Source organism: Balaenoptera physalus (genome assembly GCF_965194825.1).
Source record: "Balaenoptera physalus genome assembly, chromosome: 12".
In the NCBI taxonomy this organism is placed as follows: domain Eukaryota; kingdom Metazoa; phylum Chordata; class Mammalia; order Artiodactyla; family Balaenopteridae; genus Balaenoptera; species Balaenoptera physalus.
Genome location: NC_138897.1, coordinates 93,575,049 through 93,600,937, shown reverse-complemented (window position 1 = coordinate 93,600,937; position 25,889 = coordinate 93,575,049). Strand labels below are relative to the sequence as shown.

The 25,889-nt window shown below is 45.3% G+C and overlaps 2 protein-coding genes across 4 annotated transcripts in view; one reads left to right on the top strand and one right to left on the bottom strand.

The window, feature by feature from the left end:
* Window positions 1–25,889, bottom strand: part of TMEM132C (transmembrane protein 132C) — a 382,473-nt gene that overhangs the window by 35,091 nt on the left and 321,493 nt on the right. The window lies entirely within an intron of this gene.
* The window catches only part of SLC15A4 (solute carrier family 15 member 4), a 186,729-nt gene that overhangs the window by 126,094 nt on the left and 34,746 nt on the right, over window positions 1–25,889 (top strand). The window contains exon 9 of one of the 3 annotated variants that reach the window (XM_082418258.1): window positions 10,774–11,597. The exons of 1 other annotated variant lie outside the window; for it this stretch is intronic. In XM_082418258.1, coding sequence (XP_082274384.1) covers window positions 10,774–10,964 — 191 coding nt within the window. In that variant the 3' untranslated portion in view covers window positions 10,965–11,597. Of the gene's footprint in view, window positions 1–10,773; window positions 11,598–25,889 lie in introns of those variants that run through there. One more of the 3 variants, XM_082418269.1, reaches the window with a different exon arrangement.

The window sequence follows — 25,889 nt, the reverse complement described above, 5'->3', positions numbered from 1 at the left end:
GAATAGATACTTGTATAACGGAATCACTTTGCTGTGCATCTGGAACTAATACAACCTTGTTAATCAACAATACTCCAATATAAAATAAAAAATTTTTTAAAATGAGTAAAAAGAAAAAAAGAAAAAAATTTCTTTCCTGATTGATAGTTTTTGGTGAGTGTCTGTTACTTGGTGGGCACAAGGAGCCTGGAATCCCAGATTCTACTCTATGCTTTGCCGTTAACTTTTGGTAGAACCTTCATCGCATCTCTTATCTTTTGGAATCTTCGCTTCTTCATTTTACAAATTAAGGGGTTGGACCGCATCTTCTCTGTCTTTCCAGCTGTCAAATCCTAGATAATCATGAAGATCCAACAGCCATTTAATGAACCCTTATTGTGCACCCAGCATGTTCTCGTCACTGGGTTATAACGTAGTGAACCAGAGTGACAAACCCATGCTCACGCAGATGGGTGGGATGGCGGGGGGGGGGAACAAGCAAGCAGGCAACGACAATATTGGGTTTGTCAGGACCTTTTCATTAACTAGTGGCAAAAATCCAACTCAACTCAATCTAAGCAAAAAAGGGGACCTATTGTCTTGTACAACTCAAATACCTGAGGGAAGATTCCAGCTCAGGTATTGCTAGGACCAGGTTCTCAAAACATGTTGCAATTAATTTCTTTCGTTTTTAATTGAAGTATAGTTGATTTACAATGTCGTGCCCATCTCTGCTGTACAGCAAAGTGACTCAGTTATACACATACAGACATTCTTTTTCATATTCTTTTCCATGATGGTTTATCACAGGCTATTGAATATAGTTCCCTGTGCTATACAGTAGGACCTTGTTGTTTATCTATCCTATATATAATAGTTTCCCAATCCTTCCCTCCCCCCTGGTTTTTTATTTATTATTATTATGTACTACCTCTAAATGACTCCCAAGTACATGTGCATTGAAAGAGGTTGTTTTTTTTCTTTTTTTTAATTGAAGTATAGTTGACTTACAATGTTTTGTTAGTTTCAGGTGTACAGCAAAGTGATTCAGTTATGTATATGTATATGTTCACTTTCATGTTCTTTTCCATGATGGTTTATTACAGGATATTGAATATAGTTCCCTGTGCTCTACAGTAGGACCTTGTTATCTATCCTATTATGTAATAGTTTGCATTCACTAATCCCAAACTCCCAATCCTTCCCTCCCCTCCCCTCCCCCTTGGCAACCACAAGTCTGTTCTCTATGTCTGTGAGTCTGTTTCTGTTTAGTAGATAGGTTTGTTTGTGCCATACTTTGGATTCCACATATAGGTGACATCATATGGTATCTGTCTTTCTCTTTCTGACTTACTTCACTCAGTATGATCATCTCTAGTTGCATGCAATTAATTTCTATGTCTCCCCATCTCTTGACTCTCTTTTCCTCTGTTTGGCTTCATCAGTCAATAAGCTATTTCTACATAGTAGACCCCCAGCTATATTCTCCATGGCTCAAATCTGTGTTCTTCCCTCATACAACTCAAAGCAAAAAACAAACAAACAAAACCCCCAAATAGCCCAATTAAAAAATGGGCAAAGTATCTGAATAGACATTTTTCCAAAGAAGATATCCAAATGGCCAACAGATACATGAAAAGATGCTCAACGTCACTAACCCTCAGGGAAATGTAAATCAAAACCACAAAGAGAAATGAAGAACTCCTGTACCATCCCTGGATCCCCGTGAGGGAGCGATTTTCCGGTTGGATTGTACTTTTCTGGTTTCCCCCAGTTGCGGGCATAGCTATGGGATTACAGAAAACAATAGCACACACTGTAGAAGCAGAGGGGGCAGTGAGGCACCCAGGCATGGATTGGGCACGTCGGCCAGGTCTGACTGTAAAGGTCCTTTGTCCTCTCGCAAGGACTTGGAGAGATGCTGTGCTGGGCAGGAGGGAAGCTTTCCTAGAGAGTTAAAAATGTGTGTGTGTGTGTGTGTGTGTGTGTATCTGTGTGTGATAGTGACACTGCAGATTACAGAGTTATATGGGGCTTGTTGCTGCTCCCAGATCCTTTTACGGTCGAGGCCAATTCATAGCGACGTGCCTGGCACGCTATTTAAATGCGTACAATTGTGTGCTTTCTGAACCCCCAGCCGGACCTGGAAGAACTCATTTTGGGCAGGGCAGGCTGGGAGCAGGGGCCGCCTGCCTTTATCCACCACGTAGCGCGGCTCTGGAGCCCAGGCTGTAGGCTGACCTCCCTCCAGACCCCCCTGAGCTATGAGATGCCCAGCGTCACGGAATGAAGTCCTCCTCTGAAAGCAGACGGGTGGACATCTCCTGTTGCCCCCAGCTGACATCAGACCCCACCCACCAACACCCTTTCAGAGCCTCACGCAACACGACTAAGGCACAACTTGTTACTTGGACACTTTTCCTGTTATTAAATGTTTGTTCTCTGCTGTCACTGTTTTTCTCTCTCCCTCCACCTCCTTCCATCAGGAACCAGAGAACTGCTCTGTGTTTCTGAAAAGAATCCATCAAGTAAGGTACTTTTAAATCACTGTCATTTCAAGCTTGAGAAAAGCCCGAGGCTTCAGAGAAAACACGCTTTGTTTGATTTGCCCTCATAAATGTAAATTGGTTTGGCCATTTTCTGTATTTTTTTTTTTACAAATTGGGTTTTTAATTTTTAAATAAATAGAGAACACAGAATTACTTCTGGAGGGTTAAAAAGGCTGAGGGGGTGTGAACTGATTAAAAAGATAAAACCAACCGGCCAGGGGAGGGGGCACGTATCCCAGGAGTGGGTGTGAAATACCCACTACAAATTCTCCAGAGGCTTCTCATCAAGAGAAATGAGGAGAGTGGAAATGTGTGACGTCCATGTAGTGGAATATTATTCAGTGACAAAAAAGGAATGACGCGTGACCATGTGGATGAACCTTGAAACATGATGCTAAGTGAAAGATGCCAGACACAAAATGACACATATTTTATGATTCCATTGATATGAAACGTCCAGAATAGGCAACTCCATAGAGATGGAGAGCAGACTGGTGGTTGCCAGGGGCTGGGGCAGGGGGAATGGAATGCAGAGTGACTGCTTAAAGGGTCTGAGTTTTATTTTTAGGGTGATGGAAATGTTCTGGAATTAGACAGAAGTGATGGTTGCACAACCTTGTAAATATACTAAGAACCACTCAGTTAAAGATTTTAAACGGTGCTTTTTATTCCACTTGGGTATTTATTCCAAAACAGAGAGAACATTAATTAGAAAAGATCCATGCACCCCAGTGTTCATAGCAGCCTTTTTTACGACTGCCAAGATACGGAAGCAACCTAAGTGTCCATCCACAGATGAATGGATAAAGAAGATGTGGTATATATATTATATATATACAATAGAATACTACTCAGCTATAAAAAAGAATGAAATTTTGCCATTTGCAGCAACATGGACGGACCTAGAGGGTATTAGGCTAAGGGAAGTAAGTCAGACAAAGACAGTACTGTATGTTATCACTTACATGTGGATTCTAAAAAATGAAACGAATGAATATAACAAAACAGAAGCAGAGTCACAGATACAGAGAACAAAGTAGTGGCTACCAATGGGGAGAGGGAAGAGGCAGGGGCACTACAGGGATGGGGCTGAAGAGGTACAAACTATTATGTATGAAATAAATAAGCTTCAAGGATGTATTGTACAACACGGGGAATACAGCCAATATTTTATAATAACTATAAATGGGGTATAACCTTTAAAAACTGTGAATCACTATGTTGTACACCTGAAACATATAATATTGTACATCAACTACACCTCAATAAAAAAATTTTTAGAATATGAAATTTAGAAAATAAATAAAGAATACCCTACAGTTTTGTCAAAAAATGGTGCATTTTATAGCATGTGAATTACATCTCAATTAAAAAAGAGAAGGAAAAGTGTGTGGGAGATGTGCTGGTGCCATGGAGAGGCCACAGCGGGGCTCAAACCTGGCTCTGCCTCTTGGCTGGTCGTGTGGCCTCAGATGAGCCAATCCATCCACCCACCCTCAGTTCACTCATCCGGGAAATGGGACCAAGAGAAAACACATCTGCATCTCAAAGACCAGACACCTCGCCTTCCACACCAGTGCTGTGGGTTCAAATCTCACGAGGGTCTGAGGATGAGGCAGGTTTAATCTAAAATGTTCCAGACGGTAGAAAACAGCCTCTCTCAAGGAGAACCCTCCTACACTGTTGGTGGGAATGTAAGTTGGTGCAGCCACGGTGGAGAACAGTACGGAGGTTCCTCAAAAAACTAAAAACAGAGCTACCATATGACCAGGCAATCCCACTCCTGGGCATATATCCAGACAAAACTCTAATTCGAAAAGATCCATGCACCCCAATGTTCCTAACAGCCCTATTCAGAACAGCCAAGACATGGAAACAACATAAATGTCCATCGACAGATGAATGGATAAAGAAGATGTGGTACATATATACAATGGAAAACTACTCAGCCATAAAAAGAATGAAATAATGCCATTTGTAGCAACATGGATGGACCTAGAGATGATCATACTAAGTGAAGTAAGCCAGACAGAGAAAGACAAATACCATATGATATCACCTATATGTGGAATCTAAAATATGACACAAGTGAACTTCTCTACGAAATAGAAACAGACTCACAGACATAGAGAACAGACTGGTGGTTGCCAAGGGGTGGGTAGGGGAGGGAAGGATTGGGAGTTTGGGATTAGTGGATGCAAACTATTATATATAGGATAGATAAACAACAAGGTCCTACTGTAGAGCACAGGGAACTATATTCAATATCCTGTAATAAACCATCATGGAAAAGAACATGAAAATAAACATATACATATACATAACTGAATCACTTTGCTGTACACCTGAAACTAACAAAACATTGTAAGTCAACTATATTTCAATTAAAAAAAAGAAAAAAAACCAACCTCTTTCAATGCACATGTATTTGGGAGTCATTTAGAGGTAGTACATCATAATAATAAATAAAAAACCAGGTCACATTTAGGGAGCGCTTCCTACATGCTAGGTGTTGTTAAATGCTTTCGTCTCTACCACCAACCCATGAAGCAGGTGGTCTTTTTATGCCAGGTCTATGGACGAGGAACTGAGGCTCAGAGCTGGTTAAGTGATGTGTCCAGGGTACACAGCCTGGAGGTGGCCTGGCCAGGTTTGAATGTGGACCTCCAGGGCTGGAACACATGATCTCTTCTCCTGCTCTGTGCTGAAGAGCTAGGACATGGGACAGAACTGCCTCGCTTCTGCCTCTGCTCTTTCCTTGTTGTGTTTTAAATTCTCCCAGCATCAGTCTCCTTGGCTGTGAACTTGGGAAATCATCAGGGCTGTTGCGAAGATTAAATCAGATAATGCTTATGGAATGGCCTGTCAGGGCGTGGAACAAAGTCCTTGTTGAATGAGAGGGCAGCTATTAAGCATAAATGTGAAATGTCTGGATGAGGCAACTAGCAGATGGAGAATAGCCAACATTTCTCCTGAAACTCTCTTTTCTCTACTGGAGAGAGAGGCATAGAAAATAAAATCAAATAAAGATAAGGCAGTATGTAGCAAGCACGGGAACACACATTGCCTAGAAGAACAGAAACGTTAGCACATGGGGGTGTGGAGCTGATTACAGACAGAGAGGTGTCTATGAGAGCCTTACAGATACCTTTTTGGCACGTCAGACTTTTACAACAAGATCCAGGGGCCAAATCCTGCCTGTGGTCTGTGTTTATATGGACTTGTGAGCTGAGAATGATTTTTACATCGTCAAGGTTCTTAAAAAAAAGAAAACAAAGAAAGAAAATGCCAGAGACTGTATGTGTCTCTGAAAAACCTAAAATGTGTAATATCAAGCCCTTTACAGAAAAATTCTGCCAAACCCTGAACAAGGGGATCATTTTCCCAAAATGATGGGGCTCTCAGCACGCCCCCCAAGGGCGTCTCCTAACCCTTTGTGTTAAGTCATTCTGTTTGGTGGAGCTGAGCCCACCCTTACAGCTTTGCTTTTCTTCAGTGGTTATCTCCTCTGATTCTCCTCTGATTCACTGTGTTTCCAGCTACACTTCAACATTAGCACCACAACCAGCACGGAAGCCTGCATTCTTTGCTCAACCTGGAGAGATTTCCGTCTTGAGATAATCTGCATCACACGGAGACCCCAGGGGCTTTGGACCCACAGGAAGCATTGCCCTAGAGCACTGGGTCTTGTGTTAAATAGGAAGGGGGTATTTGAATTGGGGCTGATTTTGTAAGTGTTCCCTAATTTGCAGTCGTGATTATATTCATGTTATGGCAGCGTTGGGTTTCTTGCACACACTTTTAGCTCAAGTATGAATACTTGAAAAATAGGAAGTCCCTACAATCCGCCTTTCCAGACTTAAGCGGGGTGGATAACATTACAGATGACTGCTTCAGGAGGAAAAGTGTATGAGTAGACACAGAGATAGAGGACAAATAAGTGGTTACCAGCGGGGAGAGGGACGGGGAAGGGAATCGGGGAGTAAGAGGTACAAACTATGAGGTATAAAATAAGCTACAAGGATATATTGTACAACATGGGGAATACGGCCAATATTTTATAATAATGATAAACGGAGTATAACCTTTAAAAATTGTGAACCACTATACTGTACACCTGTAACTTATATAACATTGTACAGCAACTATACTTCAATAAGAAAAGTTTTTAAAAAGTATATGAGTGGAAAAACCAACGAGCATTTCTTCCTTCATCTCGGCTGAAGTGCAGTAGGTCGGGAAAACACACAGCAGAGCTGGAGGAAGCGCATTTGAGGCAGCTGGAGGGTCCCCGGCTCACGTGGCAGGCTCTGGGAAGATCAGAGGTCCGGTTTTTTTTGAAAACCAAGAAAAGGGAGCCCAGCTGCTGGCATTCAGAGGGCTGAGACTGCTTCAGTGGGGCAACATCAGACTGCCCATCTTGCTGCCTCACACTTGCTGCATGGGGCTCCAGGTCTTGCCTTCTCTGTGCTTTGTTTTCCTCATCTGTGAAATGGGACAGTCCCACTTTCCTCCAGGGTGGCTCTGGGGATTAGATGAGAGAACCTAGGCAACCCCCCTAGCTTAGTGCCTGGCACAGAGGTGGCCGTTCCGTAAACACCAGCCCCACCGTCCTCAACCCTGGGAAACGGAGTCCGAGAACCGTGACTCGGAATTTCCGCGTCTCATTTCACCAAATCACTCTTGAGCACCGCAGCCTCGCGGCTGTAAGAGGGTGAGCGTTCAACTGTAACTGATCTGGGAACTAATTTAGCATCGCTTGGAAGTTGATGGAGGAGTCGTTTAACTAAACTTTCAATTCCATCTGGAGACAGCATCGGCAGGACCCCCGGGGGCTGCGGCGATGGGCTTTGCTGCGGGCTTCAGAGCTGAACCTCACGTTGTGGAGCGAAGAGAGGCGGGTGGGCACCAATCACTCCGTGAATTTGGCGTCTAGGACTGACCCATCCGCCTCTTCCCTGAAATAGAGATAAAGAGCTTCCCTCCAATTCTTGTCTTCCAAACCGTGGCGAGGTCTGTTTAGCAGGATCATATTTTGAGAGACTCATCTACGTTTGGGTTTCCCCTCTGCAGTTTTGCTGTCTTTACCTCTCACTCAAACATGGAAACCAGTTCTGAGTGCAGATCTTCGGAGCAGGATGGCAAGCAAAGCAGGAGGAGATTTCCCAAATTCCCAAATTCCCCAAAGAGGAGAAGCTTCACAAGGATAGAAGACGTGTCTTGGCCAAAATCAGGAAGAAGAATGGGGCTCCCCCTCCACCCAACCTTCTGGAGCAGAAAGAAAGAATACTGTCTCCTGGGAGAAAGAGGTGTTTGGATTCATACATATATGAATATATATATATATATGAAGATATGCTCAAATATCAGATGTATATATATATATCTGCTGAATCTACAGCAAAGAGAGAGAGAGAGGGAGAGAGGGAACAAGTGTCCTGTTTCTGGATGGCACCTCTGGGAAGAGGCAAGAGAAGGTGGCTGTCCAGTGTGTTTACGAAGCAACAGCAAAGATCTCTGGATCCCAGAGGTGGCCCAAAAAAGGCAGAGACTAGAAAAGTAAATTGATCGGGTTCGCAGGAAAAAAGACCGAAGGTATTGTAGCCAAAATGGGCTAGTTGGTACTCAATATCCATTCTCTTCCTTTTCCTTGGTAACTGAACCATGAATTTTTGGCAGGTGGAGTGGGAAACAGTACCAGCTCAGAGAAGTCTAAACTCCGTCTCTCTTGCATGGGGGTGACCGTGGAATGGGATTCAAGTATGATGGTTCTCAAAGTGTGGTGTCTCGACCAGAAGCCTCAGCACCACCTGGGAACTTGCTAGAAACGCAAATTCCTGGGCGCCACCCCAGACGCACTTAGTCAGAAACTCTGGGGGTGGAGCCTATTCACCCTTGGCTTTAACAATCTCTCCAGGTGATTCTGATGCTGCTGGAAAGTTTGAGAACTACTGTTCTAGTCCAAATGTAAGCAGCAGTGTTCTTCTTTAGGAAATATGCTTAATGGGAGCTGGACAAGGGAAGTGGGATGTTCTTTTTGCCCTTTTCCCCTTCCTCCTACCTGGAATACAGATACAATGGCTGGAACACTGGCAGCCATCTTGGTCCATGAGGCAAACTTGGAAATGAAAGCCACTCATGGCGGATGGTGGGGTAGAAAGACAGGAGAGGTCTAAATCTCTGATGACTAAGGAGTGGTCCTGGACTTATGTACATTAGGTAAACTTTATGTCTCAGCTACTAGTTTTGAGCATTTTCTATTATACTTAGCCTAACCTAAGGCTAACTCACATAGATATTTCTCTGTATGCTTGAGATCATGAATGAAGATTGCTATTTGCTGCACTTGCATGCAACATTTCCAGTTGTGTAACCAGAAGAAGGGGACTCCATGGCAAGGGTGCTAGATGGTGGCCTGCACTTGGGGAATGGCAGGGAATGGTAGTAATCCCGTTGCTTTTGGCTGCTGCTGGTGGTGGAAGCAAGGCTGACAGAGGACTGTTATGAGAGGAGGGCCAAGCAGAGACTGACAATTCAGCGTAATTTACAGCACCAGGAAAACTACTCCAAGAGGGCGCTTCCTCTTCCCAATTCAAGGCATCCTCGTTAAAATGATGCACGGGCGGCCCAGCAGCCAGTTGGCATGCTGATTAGTGAAAGTACTTGAAATGAGGGTTCTGGATTCAGGGCAGATGAGCCCAGGGAAGTGCCATCTGATGAACAGGCTGACTTTGTTAGGTGCAACCAGCTATTTACATAATCCTGTGATGAAGAATACATTATGTACACACACACAGGCATTGTAGGGGGGACCTTTCAAAATCCCACCCGCTAACATAATTTTCCCTCTAACCAGGCTGCGTGCAGACACCCAGCTCTGTCGCAATTTTTCTCATCAGGGAGAGAAGGGAAACCTTATTACTGGTTGGTGTGCAAACGGCGCATCTGATGGAGCGGGCTGCATTGGACTCGCTAACCGACACCACCACCTCCTCCCCTCCCGTTTCCTAATGAAACGATCCCCAAGACGTCTGCATGATTTGGGGGGTAGAATTGATTCTAAATGCTCCGGGAGATGCCGACGGGGAAATGGAAACCAATATTATCATTTCTGCTTTGCAATGGCTTTGGGATTTCCAAGGAGCAGCGAGGGTCAGGAGGTGGAGAGGCTGGGGAAGAGGAGAAGGTGTTTCCCACGGGAAGGCTTTCTCTTCCTAACATTCCAGGGAGCAAGAGAAAAGGCCGCTTCCATCAATAACCCGACAGATCCGTCCACACTGCAACTGTTCCCAGTTACACCTTCTCCTCTGTCATTTCTGTTTGTCTTCACTTTGCAACTCCTTCTTGAAATCTTAGCCCAATGGTATAGTGGACCAATGAGGGTCCACATCTGAAAACAGAAGGTGGGACTTCCCTGGCGGTCCAGTGGTTAGGACTACATGCTGCCACTGCAGGGGGCACGGGTTTGATCCCTGGTAGGGGAACTAAGATCCTTCACACTGTGCAGAGTGGCCAAAATAAATAAATAAATAAAAAAAATAAATAAATACAATACAATACAATAAAATAAATACAAACTGAAGGTCTCTCAGTCCGGCGTGCCAGAGCAGAGCGCAGACGGGGCTTTCGGAGCTGAGGCAGAAGAGCTTCCTGCATGGCTCACAGGCTCCAGGACACAATCATAAATAATCAGACCCGCTCGTATTTATTGGGCATCTACAATGTGTCAGGCACTCACAGTAATCATCACGACCTCCATCATCATTTATGTTTATGCCCGTGTGAATTTTCTAGGGCTGTTCTTATATAGGTTAGCAAGCTGGGGGTCTTAAAACAACAGAAATTCATTCTCTCACAGCTCCAGAGGCAAGAGTCCGAAATCAAGGCGTTGGCAGGACCACGTTCCCTCTGAAACGTGTTGGGGAGAATCCTTCCCTGCCTCTTCCAGCTTCTGAGTGGGGCTGGCAGTCCTTGGTGTTCCTTGGCTTGTAGACGCTTCACTCCAATCTCCACCTCCATCATCTGTGGTCTTCTGTGTGTGGTGTCCAAATTCCCTCTTCTTATAAGGACACCAGTCCTGTTGGATTAGGGCCCATTTTAGTGATCTCATCTTAAGCTGATGACTTCTGCAAAGACCCTCTTTCCAAATAAGATCACATTCACAGATTCTGAGGGTTAGGACGCCAACATCTCTTTTCGGGGGGCATAATTAAATCCATAAGAATGTCTCTTTCATCCTTTGCAGAGAAACTTCATGTGGATTACTGCCACTTTGATCGTCAACATGGCAGAGTAGAAAGAGTTGATGTTACCACAGATGGGAAAACTGAGGCCCAGAGGACTTTATTTGAACCTTCCAGTCTTCTGACAGCCAAGCAGTTCAACGTGAGCTCCTGCCTTTATGCAAAAGAGCCCTCGGAGCTGACACAGCACTGACTCTACCAGTGACGGTACCAACACCCGCACAGGCCAGCTCACAGCCCACTGTGATTCTGAGCCTTTCCAAGTACTGCATGCTGTTCCAGGCTTCTTTGCATGTGCTGACGTCTTTCCTCCCTGCAACAACCCCAGGAGGCAGGTACTTCCCTTCTCCCCCACTTCCTAGGTTAGAAAAAAGTTTAAGAGTTGCAGAAAGTTTAAGTAACCTGCTAAAGAATCTACAGCTGCTAAGCGAGGGGGTGAAGAGGGGAGAGAAGATGGAACACTGGCTCCAAGCCCCTACACTATCTGACAGCACTATCTCTAAAGATGCTGTAAACTGACTTTGAAAAAGCAAATGCATATATTATACATCTCAGGAAAGGTCCTTAAAGAAAACACAGTGTTACTGAGATATAGTTCAGATGCTGCAATTCACCGATCTAACATGTAAATGCCAGTTGCAACCATCATCTCTATTTAGTTTCAAAACATTTTCATACCCCCCAAAAGGAAACCCTATGTCCATTAGCAGTCACTCCCCAACCTCCCCTCCCTTCTGCCCCTGGCAACCACCAATCTACTTCCTGTCTCTATGGATTTGCCTCTTCTGGACACTTCCTATAAATGCACTCATACGCTGTATGGTCTTTTGTGTCTGGCTTATTTCCATCAGCATCATGTTTCCGAGGTTCATCCATGCTGTAGCCTGTGTCAGTGCTTCGTTCTTTTTTTATCGCCTAATAATATTCCAGGGTATGAATAGACCTCATTGCATGTATCCATTCATCAACTCATGGACATCTGGGTCGTTATTGGACCACGTTGTGGCTACTATTGGCTAATACGAACAATGTTGCTACGAATATTTGAGTGCAAGATTTTTGTGTGTGGTTGAAGTATACCACTCTGGCGAGTATACCTAGGAGTGGGGATGTGAAAATGCCTTTTTAAAGCCAGGTAATTACCTAGACTCTTTCTTAAGATGAATTATCTTCTTTGCACTGGAAAAGTTACAATAATCCCCCAAATGTAGGAATCACCTTTCCTCCAAAGCGGTCCAAGCACTTTTTTTTAATCCTATACAATCCACCTCTCTGGCATCAGGGCAGAAGGAGGTGATTTTTTTTTTTTTTTTTTTTTTTTTACTGTCGTTTCATAAAGCCACGGAGGCAATGAGATGTCTCTGCCCCAGGTCAGAGGCTGGGCTGAGCGGATGCTGACCACCGGTCAGGTGTCTGTTCCAGGGCCCCCCGTCCGCTCTCCACGTCCAGGAGTGAGGGCGACGTCCCCCATCTCCTGCTGTGAATGCCGCTTGTTGTGACTCTCAGAACGAACGCCGTGTTCCCAGCCCTGCATGATCCTAGACGGTGTCTCATTAATTATAGTCTCAGCCCATTGGCTGCCTTTCGAGCTGCATCTTAATTAGTGACCCCTCCTGGCTGACTCTTTCTTAGCACAGGAGTTCTTTGTTGGATCCTGTATCTCTTCCGATTTTCAAAGCACAGATCAATGGGATGCTGTGAGGCGAACTTGTCTCCCTTCCCATTTCGGGGAACAGGAAGGGATCCTTGTACGGGATGGGCTCTGCTCCCGGCACAGACCCACCCCACAGCCAACAAGAGACCCCTTGATAGGCGGAGGAGGACGGCGCTGGGGTCCAGCATCATCTAACCTAGGGGGCTGGATCCTATTTCGAGAGAATCTACTTTCCACACAGCAGAAGGGGTGCGCCCTTTGAAACCCGAATGAGATCCTGTCCTGCTCCGCTCAAACCTTCTCCTGGTTTGCACCCCACACAGAGCGGGAGGCAAAGTCCTGCAGGATCTGGACGCCTTCAGACTCTTTGGTTTCCTCTCCTACTTCTCTCCCTTCCACGTGCTTTCCAGACACCACCGCTTCTTTGCTGTGCGTTGAACGCGACTGAATCTTTGTACCCACTGTCCTGCCTGGAATGCTTTCCCGAGACATCCACGTGGCTCCATCCTCACCTCCCGAGCACCTTTGTCCAGATGTTACCTGCCCATCCCCATTCTCTGCTGTGCGTTCCAGAGCTCTGATCACCTAGGACACTATGTGTTCCATTTCAGTGTTGGGGCCATGTCTGGGATGAAAGCTCCAAGAAGGAAGGCATCCTGTTCTCCAGTGTAGGAGCTCCACAAATGTACGGGGAAGAGATAGAAAACAGATACTGCCTGTCAGTCTTTCTGGTTTTATGTTCTAAAAGCATTTAGGGCAGGAGAATTGGGAGGCTTTTTGAAGGCGGTCGTGAATTGGGAAGAAGAAGAGGAATCTTGGGCTGCTTCCCCCAGGGAACAAAATCAAGATCCTAGAAGGAGTTGTTGCCTCATGGCGCCAACCTTAGCAAAGAGGCTGGGACCTTGGGTGTGGCATAGAGACAACTGTAGGTGCAGAGACCACAATCTAGGAACGACGGAGGCTCTGGGGGACCTGTGTGGATCAGGACCAGGAACCCAGATGGCTCTCACTGCCGCAGCACTGGTTTGAGCATCAGGAGAGACAGGAGCTGTTACAAAAATGTGAAGGGATAGAAATTCCAAGGATTGGGATGAACTTGTTTTCTACTGGCCTGATGGAATGGGAGGTGAGAGGCACAAATCAGGGCGACTTAAGAGGAAAGCCAGTGATGCTTTGTTTCTGCACATCTGGTCTGATGGATGGAGGTTCCCACCCAGCGCCGATATTCTGCAGGGTCACCCACGCCCTTTCTGATTGGTCAGCGTCCCACCACTGGTCTGATCTGATTGGCTGGAGCCTGTGCCAATCCAATAGGAAAAGAGTTTGAATCCCACCCCTGTTTGCACCCACTGCACGTGGAAAATAGAAGGTAACAAACAAGGTTCCGCACTTTCTAGGGCACGTGGCCACGATGACGCCCGAATCTCTGGTTGGAAGTGGTCCATTACTTTTTAATGAGGCTGTCACATGAGTCTTCATAGGTTTTCTTGGGGGTACCCGGAGGGTCAGAACACAAAGGGTAGCTGGTCTTGCCGAAATGACCTCCACGTGTCCAGGCATGTGGGTTTCCAATTGCGGAGAACTGTGCTGACCGCATTAGTCACGAGAAGTGAAAAGCCTCATTCTTCTTCGGATTGCAGCTCCGAGTTTCTGCCAGCAGTTAGCACGGGAGAAACACAGATGCACAATAGTAAACCATTTAGCAAATCAATCCTGGGGAGCTGCAACTTGTCTCAAACGGTAGCTGAGCAAATTTCCTTCCCTCCCTGAGGACCTCCGCTAACAGCGCTGCGGGCTTGCAGTAACAGACCAATAATTCTGGGTTCTGTCACTACCGGGAAACCCAACTCCCACCTCATTTACCTGAAATCCGTTCTCCGTGCAAACTGGGGTGCAGGAGCCGAACTTTACTTATCTGTCAATTTGCTTCTAATACAAGATGGAGATTCTATTCCAAAATGTTCATTTAAAACAAGAAAACAATTCAATTTAAGAAGGCAAGCGTCTCCAGAAGGTCTAGCGCTGTAATTGAGCTATTACACGGGCTTGCCCTTTGGGATGGCACATGGGAATATGAGGCGTCAACTTCCCGGAGAAATGTCACATTTTTTTTGCAACCTAGCCAAGAAAGGAGATAGTTGAGAAATGAGAAACGTACTTTATTTCTCCAAAGTTGTAGTCGTTTTCTGTTTTCAATAGTTCTGCCTCACAGAAGTATAGACAGGTGCTGTCGCTATGAGTCAAGGATGTTTGAAAGGCTAGTCCTGAGGGCAGAGCCCACCCCAGCGATATTATGAAGGGAACAGAAGTGGCCAGTGGCCCCTGTGTTGCTTCTGCTTCTTAGGACCCTTTCTGTCACCTTCCACACACACCGTGTATGACAGACATTTCAGGGGTGCTTCGGTACCCGGACCTCCCCTCCTTCCTGAGTCACTGGGAAGAACAGGTGTCCAGACCGCCTGCAGCCAATAAAACGTGAGTGAGTGCAATTGATGTATATCCTTTCTGGGCTGAGGCAGGTAAAAGCCAGCGGGCCGGCTCTCTGCTTTCTGTCTCCCTGGTGGGGCAATGCAGGGTGCAGGATGGGGGGAGCTAAATCCCTAAGTCGCTGGATGGAATCGAGCACAGGTCGACGACCTGCACCAAGCTTTGCGTGAGTGTGATAAATAAATTTTGTGCACCGCTGAAATCCCAGCTCTTGTCTGTTGCAGGAGCTAGCAGGACGCCTGCTGACGCATCCCCCAGAGAAGCCAGGCGTGGCGGCCACCTGAATACAAGCAAGCCCTCCAGTAAACACGCTCACATTCAAGCACGGTGGACCGAACTAACTGGACGACCCCTGCCACGGGCACTGGGGCTTCAGTGGGAACCACAGGGACAGGGAAAGAAATTCTAACTCAGAGGCACAAGGTACCAACAGTGAACTCTTGAGACAACAGCCCTGGGCTCTAAGGGGAGGGAATTGTAGAGGTGGGCTTTCTTGGATTTTCCCATCAAAATCGTATGGAGAGGTTTTCTCAAGTGGGAATCTGGGGTTGTGAGCACAGAAATGAACTCTGGATAACTCAAGCCAACAGGGAATTTGTCAGCAGGATCTTGGGTTTCAGAAGGTGGTCAGGCTCGGGAACAGGGCAGGCACTGTGGTCGAATCTGGGCAACAAAAGCTGCCCCACGTCTCGTCAAGGGGATGCTAATGAATGAACCCCAATAGTTGTTTTGTGTCCTCGTATCAGGCCAGTTGAGGGTCAGAGAATCCAGCTGGCGAGTTTAGGGGCTGTGCCCTCACTGGCGGTGGCAAAGGGGTGGGAGGGAGGGAACCTGACTGGCTGGGAGACTCCTCAGCTCTGTGGGCAGTGGCTTGGACACAGTCACACCTAGTATCCCAGGCCTTCTCCAGTGGCAGGACCAGTGGTCCACTCTGAACTTCTGGGCTGCCTCAGGCATAGTTCAGCGAAGGCCAGAAAGCTCCTACATCTCAGTGCCCAATTAATGCCAACTCTAGTTGTTGGCACAGAGAACTTATTTTCCTTTTCAACACCACCTGCCCGAATCTGTTCAAAGTCCCCCATGAATCCTACTCGGCCATAATTACGCATTGATGACTGGGCACTGACCACAGAAGTAATGGATGATACTGCCCCCTAGTGGCGAACATTGGTAATACACAGCATTGCAGCAAATGGAGAATTTTCACTTGGTACTGATTTTTCTGAACAAACACAAACCACAGCCCATATCCCTGATCCGGGTAGAATGGAATCTACTCCCTTAGTCCTGATGGCTTCTCCAGGGCCCTTTTGAGGTAAAATATACACACTGTAAAATTTATCCGTAGTCTGATGAATTTTAGTGACTTTATGTAGTTGTGGAACCTTTACCACCATGCAGTTTCAGAACATTTCCATCAGCCTAAGTTCCCCTCGGGCCATTCGCAATTAAGCTCTGCTCCTACATCGGTCCCCAGGCAATCACTGATTGGCTTTCTGTCTCTAAAGCTGTGTCTTGGGGCTTCCCTGGTGGCGCAGTGGTTGAGAATCTGCCTGCCAATGCGGGGGACACGGGTTCGAGCCCTGGTCTGGGAAGATCCCACATGCCGCGGAGCAGCTGGGCCCGTGAGCCACAATTACTGAGCCTGCGCGTCTGGAGCCTGTGCTCCGCAACAAGAGAGGCCATGATAGTGAGAGGCCCGCGCACTGCGATGAAGAGTGGCCCCCACTTGCCACAACCGGAGAAAGCCCTCGCACAGGAACTAAGACCCAACACAGCCGTAAATAAATAAATAAATAAATAAATAAATTTAAAAGAGATAAGCAAAACATTCTCTCTATAAATTTGATCTTTAAAAAAATAAAAAATAAAAAATAAAGTTGTGACGTTTCTAGAAATTTCGTACAATGGACTCCTACAGTGTGTAGTTTTTTTGCACCCGGCTGTTTGCATCTCAGTTGCTTGATGCATCGGTAGTTTTTTTTCCTTTTTACTGCAAACAGTGTTCTGTCCTCTGACTATCCCTCAATTTGTTTACTTTTCTCAAGTTGAGGGATATTTGGATTGATTTCCAGTTTTCGGTGATGATGGATAGTGTGGCGTCATAATGTTTGCCCACCTGTCTCCATGTGAGCAGGTGTTTTCCTTTCTCTAGACCCCTGAGGGTAGCATCATTGGGTTGTATGGCAAGTGAACCTTTAATGCATTACTAAAGTGCTCAACTGTCTTCTAACAATGGTCTACCGTTTTACATTCCCACCACCGATACAGACAGATCTGTTTCCCCATACCCATGCGGACACTTGGTATTATCCGTCTTTTTGATTTTAGCCATCCTAGTGAGCGAAACTGTGCTTTAATTTGCATTTCCCAATGACTAATTCCATCAAGCGTTTAAATTCCCCCAACACTTCAGAATTAAATGAATAACTGTGGTAAGGCTTGGCTTACAGTCACTGAACCATTGCTCGAGCATCAAATTTAATCTGTATGTTAAAGAGGATTTGGAAGGAATCAGATAGACAGCAAGGAGGCATTTGGGCCCATCACCAACCGAAAAAAAAACCTGAAGAAAACGAGTAGGGTAGTTAGAAGCAGCTTGATGTAGCAAACATAACAATAATATGTTTTATGAAGGAAATTCCCTGGCGGTCCAGCGGTTAGGACTCCGTGCTCTCACTGCCGAGGGTCTGGGTTCGATTCCTGGTTGGGAACTAAGATCCCACAAGCCATGCAGCCAAAAAATATATATATATATTTTATGATAACAACCATTTAAATTCATTATCAACACACATACACAAATATATAAAATTAGAAGTATTTCACATTCCCTATTTCAAGTTTCCTTGTAAAATTGGGATTAAAAAAAAATTTGCCTCTTGTCTCTACCAGCAAATACAGTGTCTGAATTACGAGATTTTAAGGGCACCAAATGCAGGCTTTGGAGGCTGTCGGCGGGGCATGTGCACTGCAGCTGTCGGCTGGGTGCTTTCTCTCTGCCCTGGGCTAGCCGAGTCCCTCAGCCAAGGTTTCATTACCTCCGCCTTAATCATTCACGAGCGTGTCTGCTGAGGAGTCTGGGAGAATCCAGTGGAGTGTGAGGTCCACATCAAACGGGTACAACCTGACAGCAGCAGCCAAGAGGCTCCCTGAACTGCCCCTGGGCTGATCCCTCCGATTAAGGCAGACCTTTTGCAAATTAGTGGAGAATGTTCCAGTTTCCTCTGCTTTCCCTCAGCTTTGTAGATTTCATTTCACGAAGCATAAGCAGTAATCCGGTCGTACGAATCCCGTGTCCCACGCGGAGTTCCTGACATATTGGATAAATAAGAGCCTGGGGAGGAAAGAGATCTTGCCTCCTTCTTTCAAGTGATTAAGGGAACGAGAGCTAGTTTGTCGCCTTTGCGGTTTTTCTGGCAAATTCAAGGAAGAAGGCTTCTCTGAGGGTCAGTGAGAGATAATTACAGTCACAAGGCCGGAGAGCCTTCAGACAATCGAACGTCAGACGCTGCCCCCTGTTTGTCAAATGCTCGCTGAAACCCTTCCTGGGTCTCTGCCCAGCTGTGCCAGGGGGTGGGATGGACAAGGTAACAGCACAAACCCCCTGATTCAAATCCACGGCCTGCCACTCATTAGCTGTGTGTCCTTGGCAAACTTCTTAACCTTTCTGGGCCTCACTTCCTCCTCTTTAAAAAGGCGATCATAACAGCAGCATCCTGTCTCAGTTTCCTGTGGCTGCTGTTCCAGAGCATCATAAACTTGGTGGCTTTAAACAACAGGCATGTGTCCTCTCATGGTTCCGGCGGCCGGAGGTCTGAAATCAAGGTGTCGCCAGGCCGTGCTCCCTCCTAAGGTTCTAGAGAAGCATCCTTCCTGCCTCTTCCAGCTCCTGGTGGTGGCCACGCCCCTGGCGTTCCTTGGCTTGTGGCTGTGTCACTCCATCTTTGCCTCCAATTCACATGGCCTTCTTCTGTGTCTCCTTTTCCATCTCTCATAAGGACTCTCTGGTTGGATCTAGGGCCACCCTGATTCACCATGATCTCAGCTTGATCCTTACCTTAACCACATCTGCAAAGACCCCATTTTCATCAAGGTCACATTCATCGTTACCAGGGGGTAGGACTTGGACATATCCAGCCCAGCACCCATCACATAGGGATACTGGGAGGACATGTCTGTAATTACTGCTTTATTATTATTATCGAAGGAGACTGTGGATGGGGATCAGCGAGGAAAGTGACAGAAGTTGTGCCCACAAGGGGACGATGGTGCAGACAAAGGCCTGAGGCTGGAACTAGTGGTGTGAAGGGGGACCCAGCACGCTGGCTGCACTGGTGCTGAAACGTGGCTGAAAAAAGGGAGGACCCTGGTGCCAGGATGGAATGGCGGTCCCGGGTGTCGTGACTCAAACCTGGACTGTTTGTCTCTAAATTCTGCGATCCCACCAGGGACTGGTTCAAGCCCCCTGCTTCCCCCAAGCCTTCTGTGTCTCTCTTCATCCGTCCAGCCTTATGACCTCAGAGGGGTGCAGTATTTGCACTTGGAGCTGAGCTAGGCTGCAGCACTTAAAACCACCCCCAGCTCTTTGGGATATAGTTCACATGCCCTACCATTCACCCATTTAAAGTGTATAATCCAGTGATGTCTAGTAGATTCATAGAATGGTGCTACCATCGCTACAATCAATTCTAGACCATTTCATCACCCTAAAAAGAAACTGTATTTCTAAGCTGTCCACCCCTGATCCCTCCCAGTCCGGGCAGCCATAAAGTTACTTTCTCACTCTATGGATTTACCTATTCTGACATTTCATAGAAATGAAGTTTTGTAATGTGTAGTCTTTTGTGGCTGGCTTTTTTACTTAGCATGATGCGTACAAGGTTCATCTGTTGTAATATGCATCACACTTCATTCCTTTTTATTGCTGAAAGATTGTGGTATTCTTGAGTTGACAGGTATAATTCCTAAGCAGGAATCATAAACTAAAATAGCCAAGTACTTCCTAAGTGCCAAGCACTGTGCAAATTACAAGCATTATTTCAACTGAGATGCCTGCAGAGTTTGGGCAGGCAAAACAAATGGGTGAAACAGATTTGGTAGAAACTATTATGAACCCTAGTTTGTGCTGGTCCAAAGGATTCCACTGGTTGCTGCCTGATAAGAATTTGGGCCGGAAGACTTCCTGATCTTCTGATTCTTTCAAGAGAAGTCAGGATACTGGATTTGTTTGTGTGAAATCTCCCCATTGATATACATGGATAACAAACAAAATTCATCTTCAGGCTGGATTCAGACAAAGGACTTCTTCCAGTTTAGGGTCTCTGCTTATGAAGCAAAAAGATGGTCATAAAATAACTACAGTGGACTATACACACCACGGTTTGTAACCCCAAAATCAATTTGGGAAGAAGAGTAACCAACTCACCCTGGTTTGCCCAGACTGTCCCAGTTTTAAAACTGAAAATCCCATATCCTGGGAACCTTCTCAGTTCTGGGCAAACTGGGATGGTTGGTCACCACACTGGGAGGCCAGTCTATTCCCATGAGGTGCCCGTGTCTGGGATACTGTGGCTGCTCACCCTTGGGAACTACTCTCAGAGCGAAGTTATGGACACAAGAGAAGAAAGAAGTAAATCTCTTCCACTTATTGACGCCTCATTTTGAATCAAAGACACCATTCTCTTTCTCCAACTTGCTCATTCATCAGATCTGACTTTTGGCTGTTCTCAAAGACAATATCACCATTATTACCAAGACCATTCTCATCACCAATATCATCAGCATCACCATCATCACCATCACCATCATCATTATATCATTACCATCATCACCATCATCATCACCAGTATCACCATCACCATCATCATATCATCCCCATCCTCATGTTCATCATTATCACCATTATCACCCTCATCATCACTATCATCATCATCACCTTCTTCACAGTCTCCAACATCATGATGATCATTATTGTTGCTGTCATCATCATCATCACCATCACCACCATCATCATCACCTTCATCATCACCACCATCACCACCATCATCATCATCATTACCATCATCATCACCATCATCACCACCATCACCACCATCATCATCATCATTACCATCATCACCACCATCACCACCATCATCACCACCATCACCATCATCATCACCGTCATCATCACCTTCACCACCACCATCATCATCATCATTACCATCATCATCACCACCATCAACATCATTATATCACTACCATCATCACCATCATCACTAGTATCACCATCACCACCATCATCACCATCATCATCACCATCATCATCATCACCTTCTTCACAGTCTCCAACATCATGATGATCATTACTGTCACTGTCATCATCATCATCACCACCATCACCACCATCATCACCTTCACCACCACCATCATCATCATCACCATCACCACCATCATCATCATCACCTTCACCACCACCATCATCATCATCACCATCATCACCATCACCATCATCATCACCATCACCACCATCATCACCTTCACCACCACCATCATCATCATCACCATCATCACCATCACCATCATCATCACCTTCACCACCATCATCACCATCATCACCACCATCATCACCATGATCACCATCATCACCACCATCATCACCATCACCACCATCACCACAATCATCACCACCATCATCACCATCATCACCATCACCACCACCATCACCACAATCATCATCACCACCATCATCACCATCATCACCATCATCACCACCACCACCACCATCATCACCATGGTCACCATCACCCTCACCATCACCATGTTCATTATCACCATCATCACACTCACCATCGCTATCATCATCATCACCATCACCACCACTATCATCAACAGCTTCATCATCATTCACCTCCTCCGCTGCACCCTTCTACCATAAATCTTTTCCAGTATGAAGTGTGAAAATCAAGAAGAGAGTCACTGGAGTTAGATATGGGTTCAAACCCGATTTGCACCATTCCCAAGCCGTGTAACTGCAGGAATATTAGCTACACCACAGGCCTCAGTGTCTTCACCCATGAACTGAAGATAATACAGGCTCAGACACTGCTGAAGCAGCTGCTCTAAGGATTGCATGAAACAACAAACATGAAGCACTTAGCACAGCGCCAGCGCTCAGTAAATGTTAATTACTATTATCATGGAAATGAATCTCAGTGTGATTCAGCACACTTGGACTTCACAGATTCACCACATCAGGGCAGCTCTAATTTCTGGAAATTGTTGCAGATTTTTGCCTCTGACTCCTGGGTTATTAGGCTCCCCAGGACGACACAACCACATTTTCAGAGGGATACTGCTGATGTTCGCCTCCAAGGAGGACTCTCCACGAATGACACTGATGAACGTAAAACAAGACCAAATATGGGAAAGTCTTTTACAAACTGTAGAGTGCTGGGCAGATGTCAGGGAAGGGGGTTACGACTCACTGTCTAGCCTTTGGCCACTCACAGAACCAAGAAAGGCATCCAGTCCAGTTCTTTGCAGAACTCAGGACAAAACAACCCAAATCAGGCCTCCCGCGTGAAACTAGAAGCTTCTGGAGATTTTGCAGATAAAGAAGGCACTCTCATATTTCCCATGGTGTCAGCGCCCAAATTACGGGTGACATTTTTGTTTGCTGCTTCTGAAAGTTCCAGAGTCCCTACCTCGACATGGAAGCCTGCCGAGAAATCAGGTCCGGAAAGGCCAACATTCAGGACTGCCAAATGCACTCCTGTTCCGGGAATTTCCACCTGCCCCAAATATGGAAATGTGCCCCAAACTTCTGGGATGTTTGTATCCAGAGAGGCTTTATTTTGTTTGCTGGGTCTCCCAGAAGAAGGATTGTATGGTAGGAAGAGGGGTACGGGAGCGACACCTTAAAAATGAGTTAGCAAGTGTAATTTGGAAAAGGTTATGGTAAAAAAAATGCCTTAGACTATAGCTACAGCCTCTTAGCCAGTCTCTTAGATTCTGGATTGGTTAGAAGGAAAAAGAATGATCACCCACCCTGGGCGAGGGGAATAATGGAGCTGAGATAAGGGGGTTCAGGGAGGGGGGCTTCAGGAGGTGGCTGGACCCACCTTCTGGGGTCCTTGAATGTACAGTGTGCAGCATGTAGTACTTTTGTCCTAAGCTTGGAGCCTTCCCACAATATGTGGGCAAGGGGCAGCTCCCACTCAGGGCAGGATTTGGGGCAAGGGGGTGGCATGGCAGGAGCGTGCACCATGTAAATCACATCTACGTGGTCAGCCATGGCTGCTCAGAAGATCTCTTCAGATTTGGAAACAGAATTACAAATTGCCGAGAGCCCTTAGAATTTTCTGCCACAGCCCTGAGGGGTTAGAACTTCACTGCAGGTTGCTTTTAGTTAATGGAGATCAGTTTCGGGGGTTCATATGTAACCTGGTAGCAGGTGGCCCCCTCATAGGGAAAACTTCAATGTTCCCAGATGTGTGTTTGGAAGGCAAAGGGAACACTTTCAATAAAACAAATGAATGTGCTGATTTTGACCTTTTTAAACTCCGTGACAACATCCGGATGGAGACAAAGAAAAAATCTCATTTCATCCAGCCGTTCTTATATTAATTTATAAAGCAAAATACCAAGATTAATTCTCATTCAAATCTGCACCCACCTAAGGTTCTTGGAAATGAAATTCCATTAACAATTCCTTTCATTTTTACTTTCAAGAATTTTTAGTATGCAGGGACTTGGGCTTTAGTGATTTCTGCGCTTGAGCACAGCACGGATTCTGTAAGCATTTGGAAAACTGTTTTTTTTCCTTCCATTACAGGACACAATGCAGTATCTTAGAAAATTTGTTATTTAGAACCTCTTAATATTATGCAAGCAGGTATCTGAGATAATATTCACATTCGTAAGTGAATTTTAGGTCTGATGACAGTGAGTGATGTAAAATTCTTGCTCTGAGTAACTAGATCATTTCTCCCTTTTTGTGGGTGATATGTACACCCACCCAACCCAGCATTTATCAACAAGAGGACAGTTTCAGTGGCTATGACTACCAGACAGTAGTCATTGGAAAAGGAATTATATACTGCTCACATACTAGTTTTCTAATAAATCCCCCCTTTTCAAGGCCCCTTTGGAAGGAAAGGAAGTAAAAGGGGCACCAAGAACCCCGAGACATAAATGAAAGTCACTTTAGACTCTGGCACAGGCAAGGCAGAAATCAAAGTCCTTAGTTCGGTGCTAAAGCCTAACATGAGGGTGAAAGGAAAACTGCCAGAAGAATGAACAACAGATAGCATCTCTTTCCCTGTAACTAAGGAAAGTGGGTTTTACTTGGTTTGCAGGTAAGTTCAGGCAGCAGGGCTGCCAACTACAGTTGCACAGGCTTTGCACTGCACAAGGGCTTGCTTCTGGAGGTGTTCTGCAAAACAGAGGGAAGTCAAGTGTCTTATGCAAGGGCGCCTCTTTCTAATTTGCATGAAGACTCTGCTTGGGCCAGTGGTTTGGACCTTCCCTTAGGACATCATGAATTACAAAGAGGAAGCACACACGTATTTTCACAGCCATCTCTCCTAAAACAGAGAACACTGGTTTCTAAATGCAACCTCTTTACTTTTCGATTTCATTAATGAAGGGCATGTTGATTCGTGTAGCATGTAAGCAGGACCCTTGATTATCTGGTTCAGTCCTTAAACTCAAAATCTAGAACCTTCACCTGGTATACTGTGCACATCCAATAAATGTTTGTTCAATGAATGAATGAATCAATAGGGCATTCTGTACGCGGAAGCCACTGCTACAGGTAAATTGACATCTGCCCTTCGCTGTTTTCCCATTGCCTTGAGAATATTAATTATTAATCATGGATTTTTCTGGAGGGAAGGTCACGTGAAGAGGATTTTAGTTGGAAAGGTAAATAATGAATAAAAATCCCCGTTCATAGTTAACTCACACATTTGTAAAGAACTGTTTTGTCAGGAAGACTAAATCTGGGATTCGACTCTCCCTCAACATCTCTTTTTATTACTAGTATCCATTTCTCCCAGCCCTCCTCACAAAGTCAGAGGTCCTCAAACAGTTTGGTCTTGGGATCCCTTTATAGTCTTAAAAATTATTGAGGGCCGTAAAGAGCTTTTGCCTATATAGGTTGTGCTGATTTATATTTATTGTATTAGAAATTAAAATTGGAAGTTTTGGAAACTCAAGATGACAAAAGCAGACATTCCATTAGCTCTTAGAAGGAGGACATCATCCTTCTGGAAAAAGCTATAATTCAAAAAAGATACGTGCACCCCTATGTTCACAGCAGCACTGTTCACAATAGCCAAGACATGGAAGCAACCTAAGTGTCCATCGACAGAGGAATGGATAAAGAAGATGTGGTACATACATCCAATGGAATACTACTCAGCCATAAAAAAGAATGAAATAATGCCATTTGCAGCAACACGGATGGACTTAGAGATGATCATACTAAGTGAAGTAAGTCAGAAAGAGAAAGACAGATACCATATGATATCACTTATATGTGGAATCTAAAATAGGACACAAATGAACTTATCTATGAAACAGAAACAGACTCACAGACATAGAGAAAAGACTTGTGGTTGCCAAGGAGGAGGGGGTTGGTGGATGGATGGATTGGGAGTTTGGGATTAGCAGGTGCAAACTATTATATATAGAACAGATAAACAACAAGGTCCTACTGTATAGCACAGGGAACTATATTCAATGTCCTGTGAAAAACCATCATGGAAAAGAATATAAAAAAGAATGTATGAATATATGAATAACTGAGTCTCTTTGTTGTACAGCAGAAATTAACACAACACTGTAAATCAACTATATTTCAATTAAAAAATAATAAAAAACTCAAAATCAAAGAAAAAAGGAGGACATCATCCTATGCCTCTGTGAACTCGTGACAGAGAGTGAAAAAGTCAAATCACATCATCACATTTTTGATAGTCAGTCTCTCCA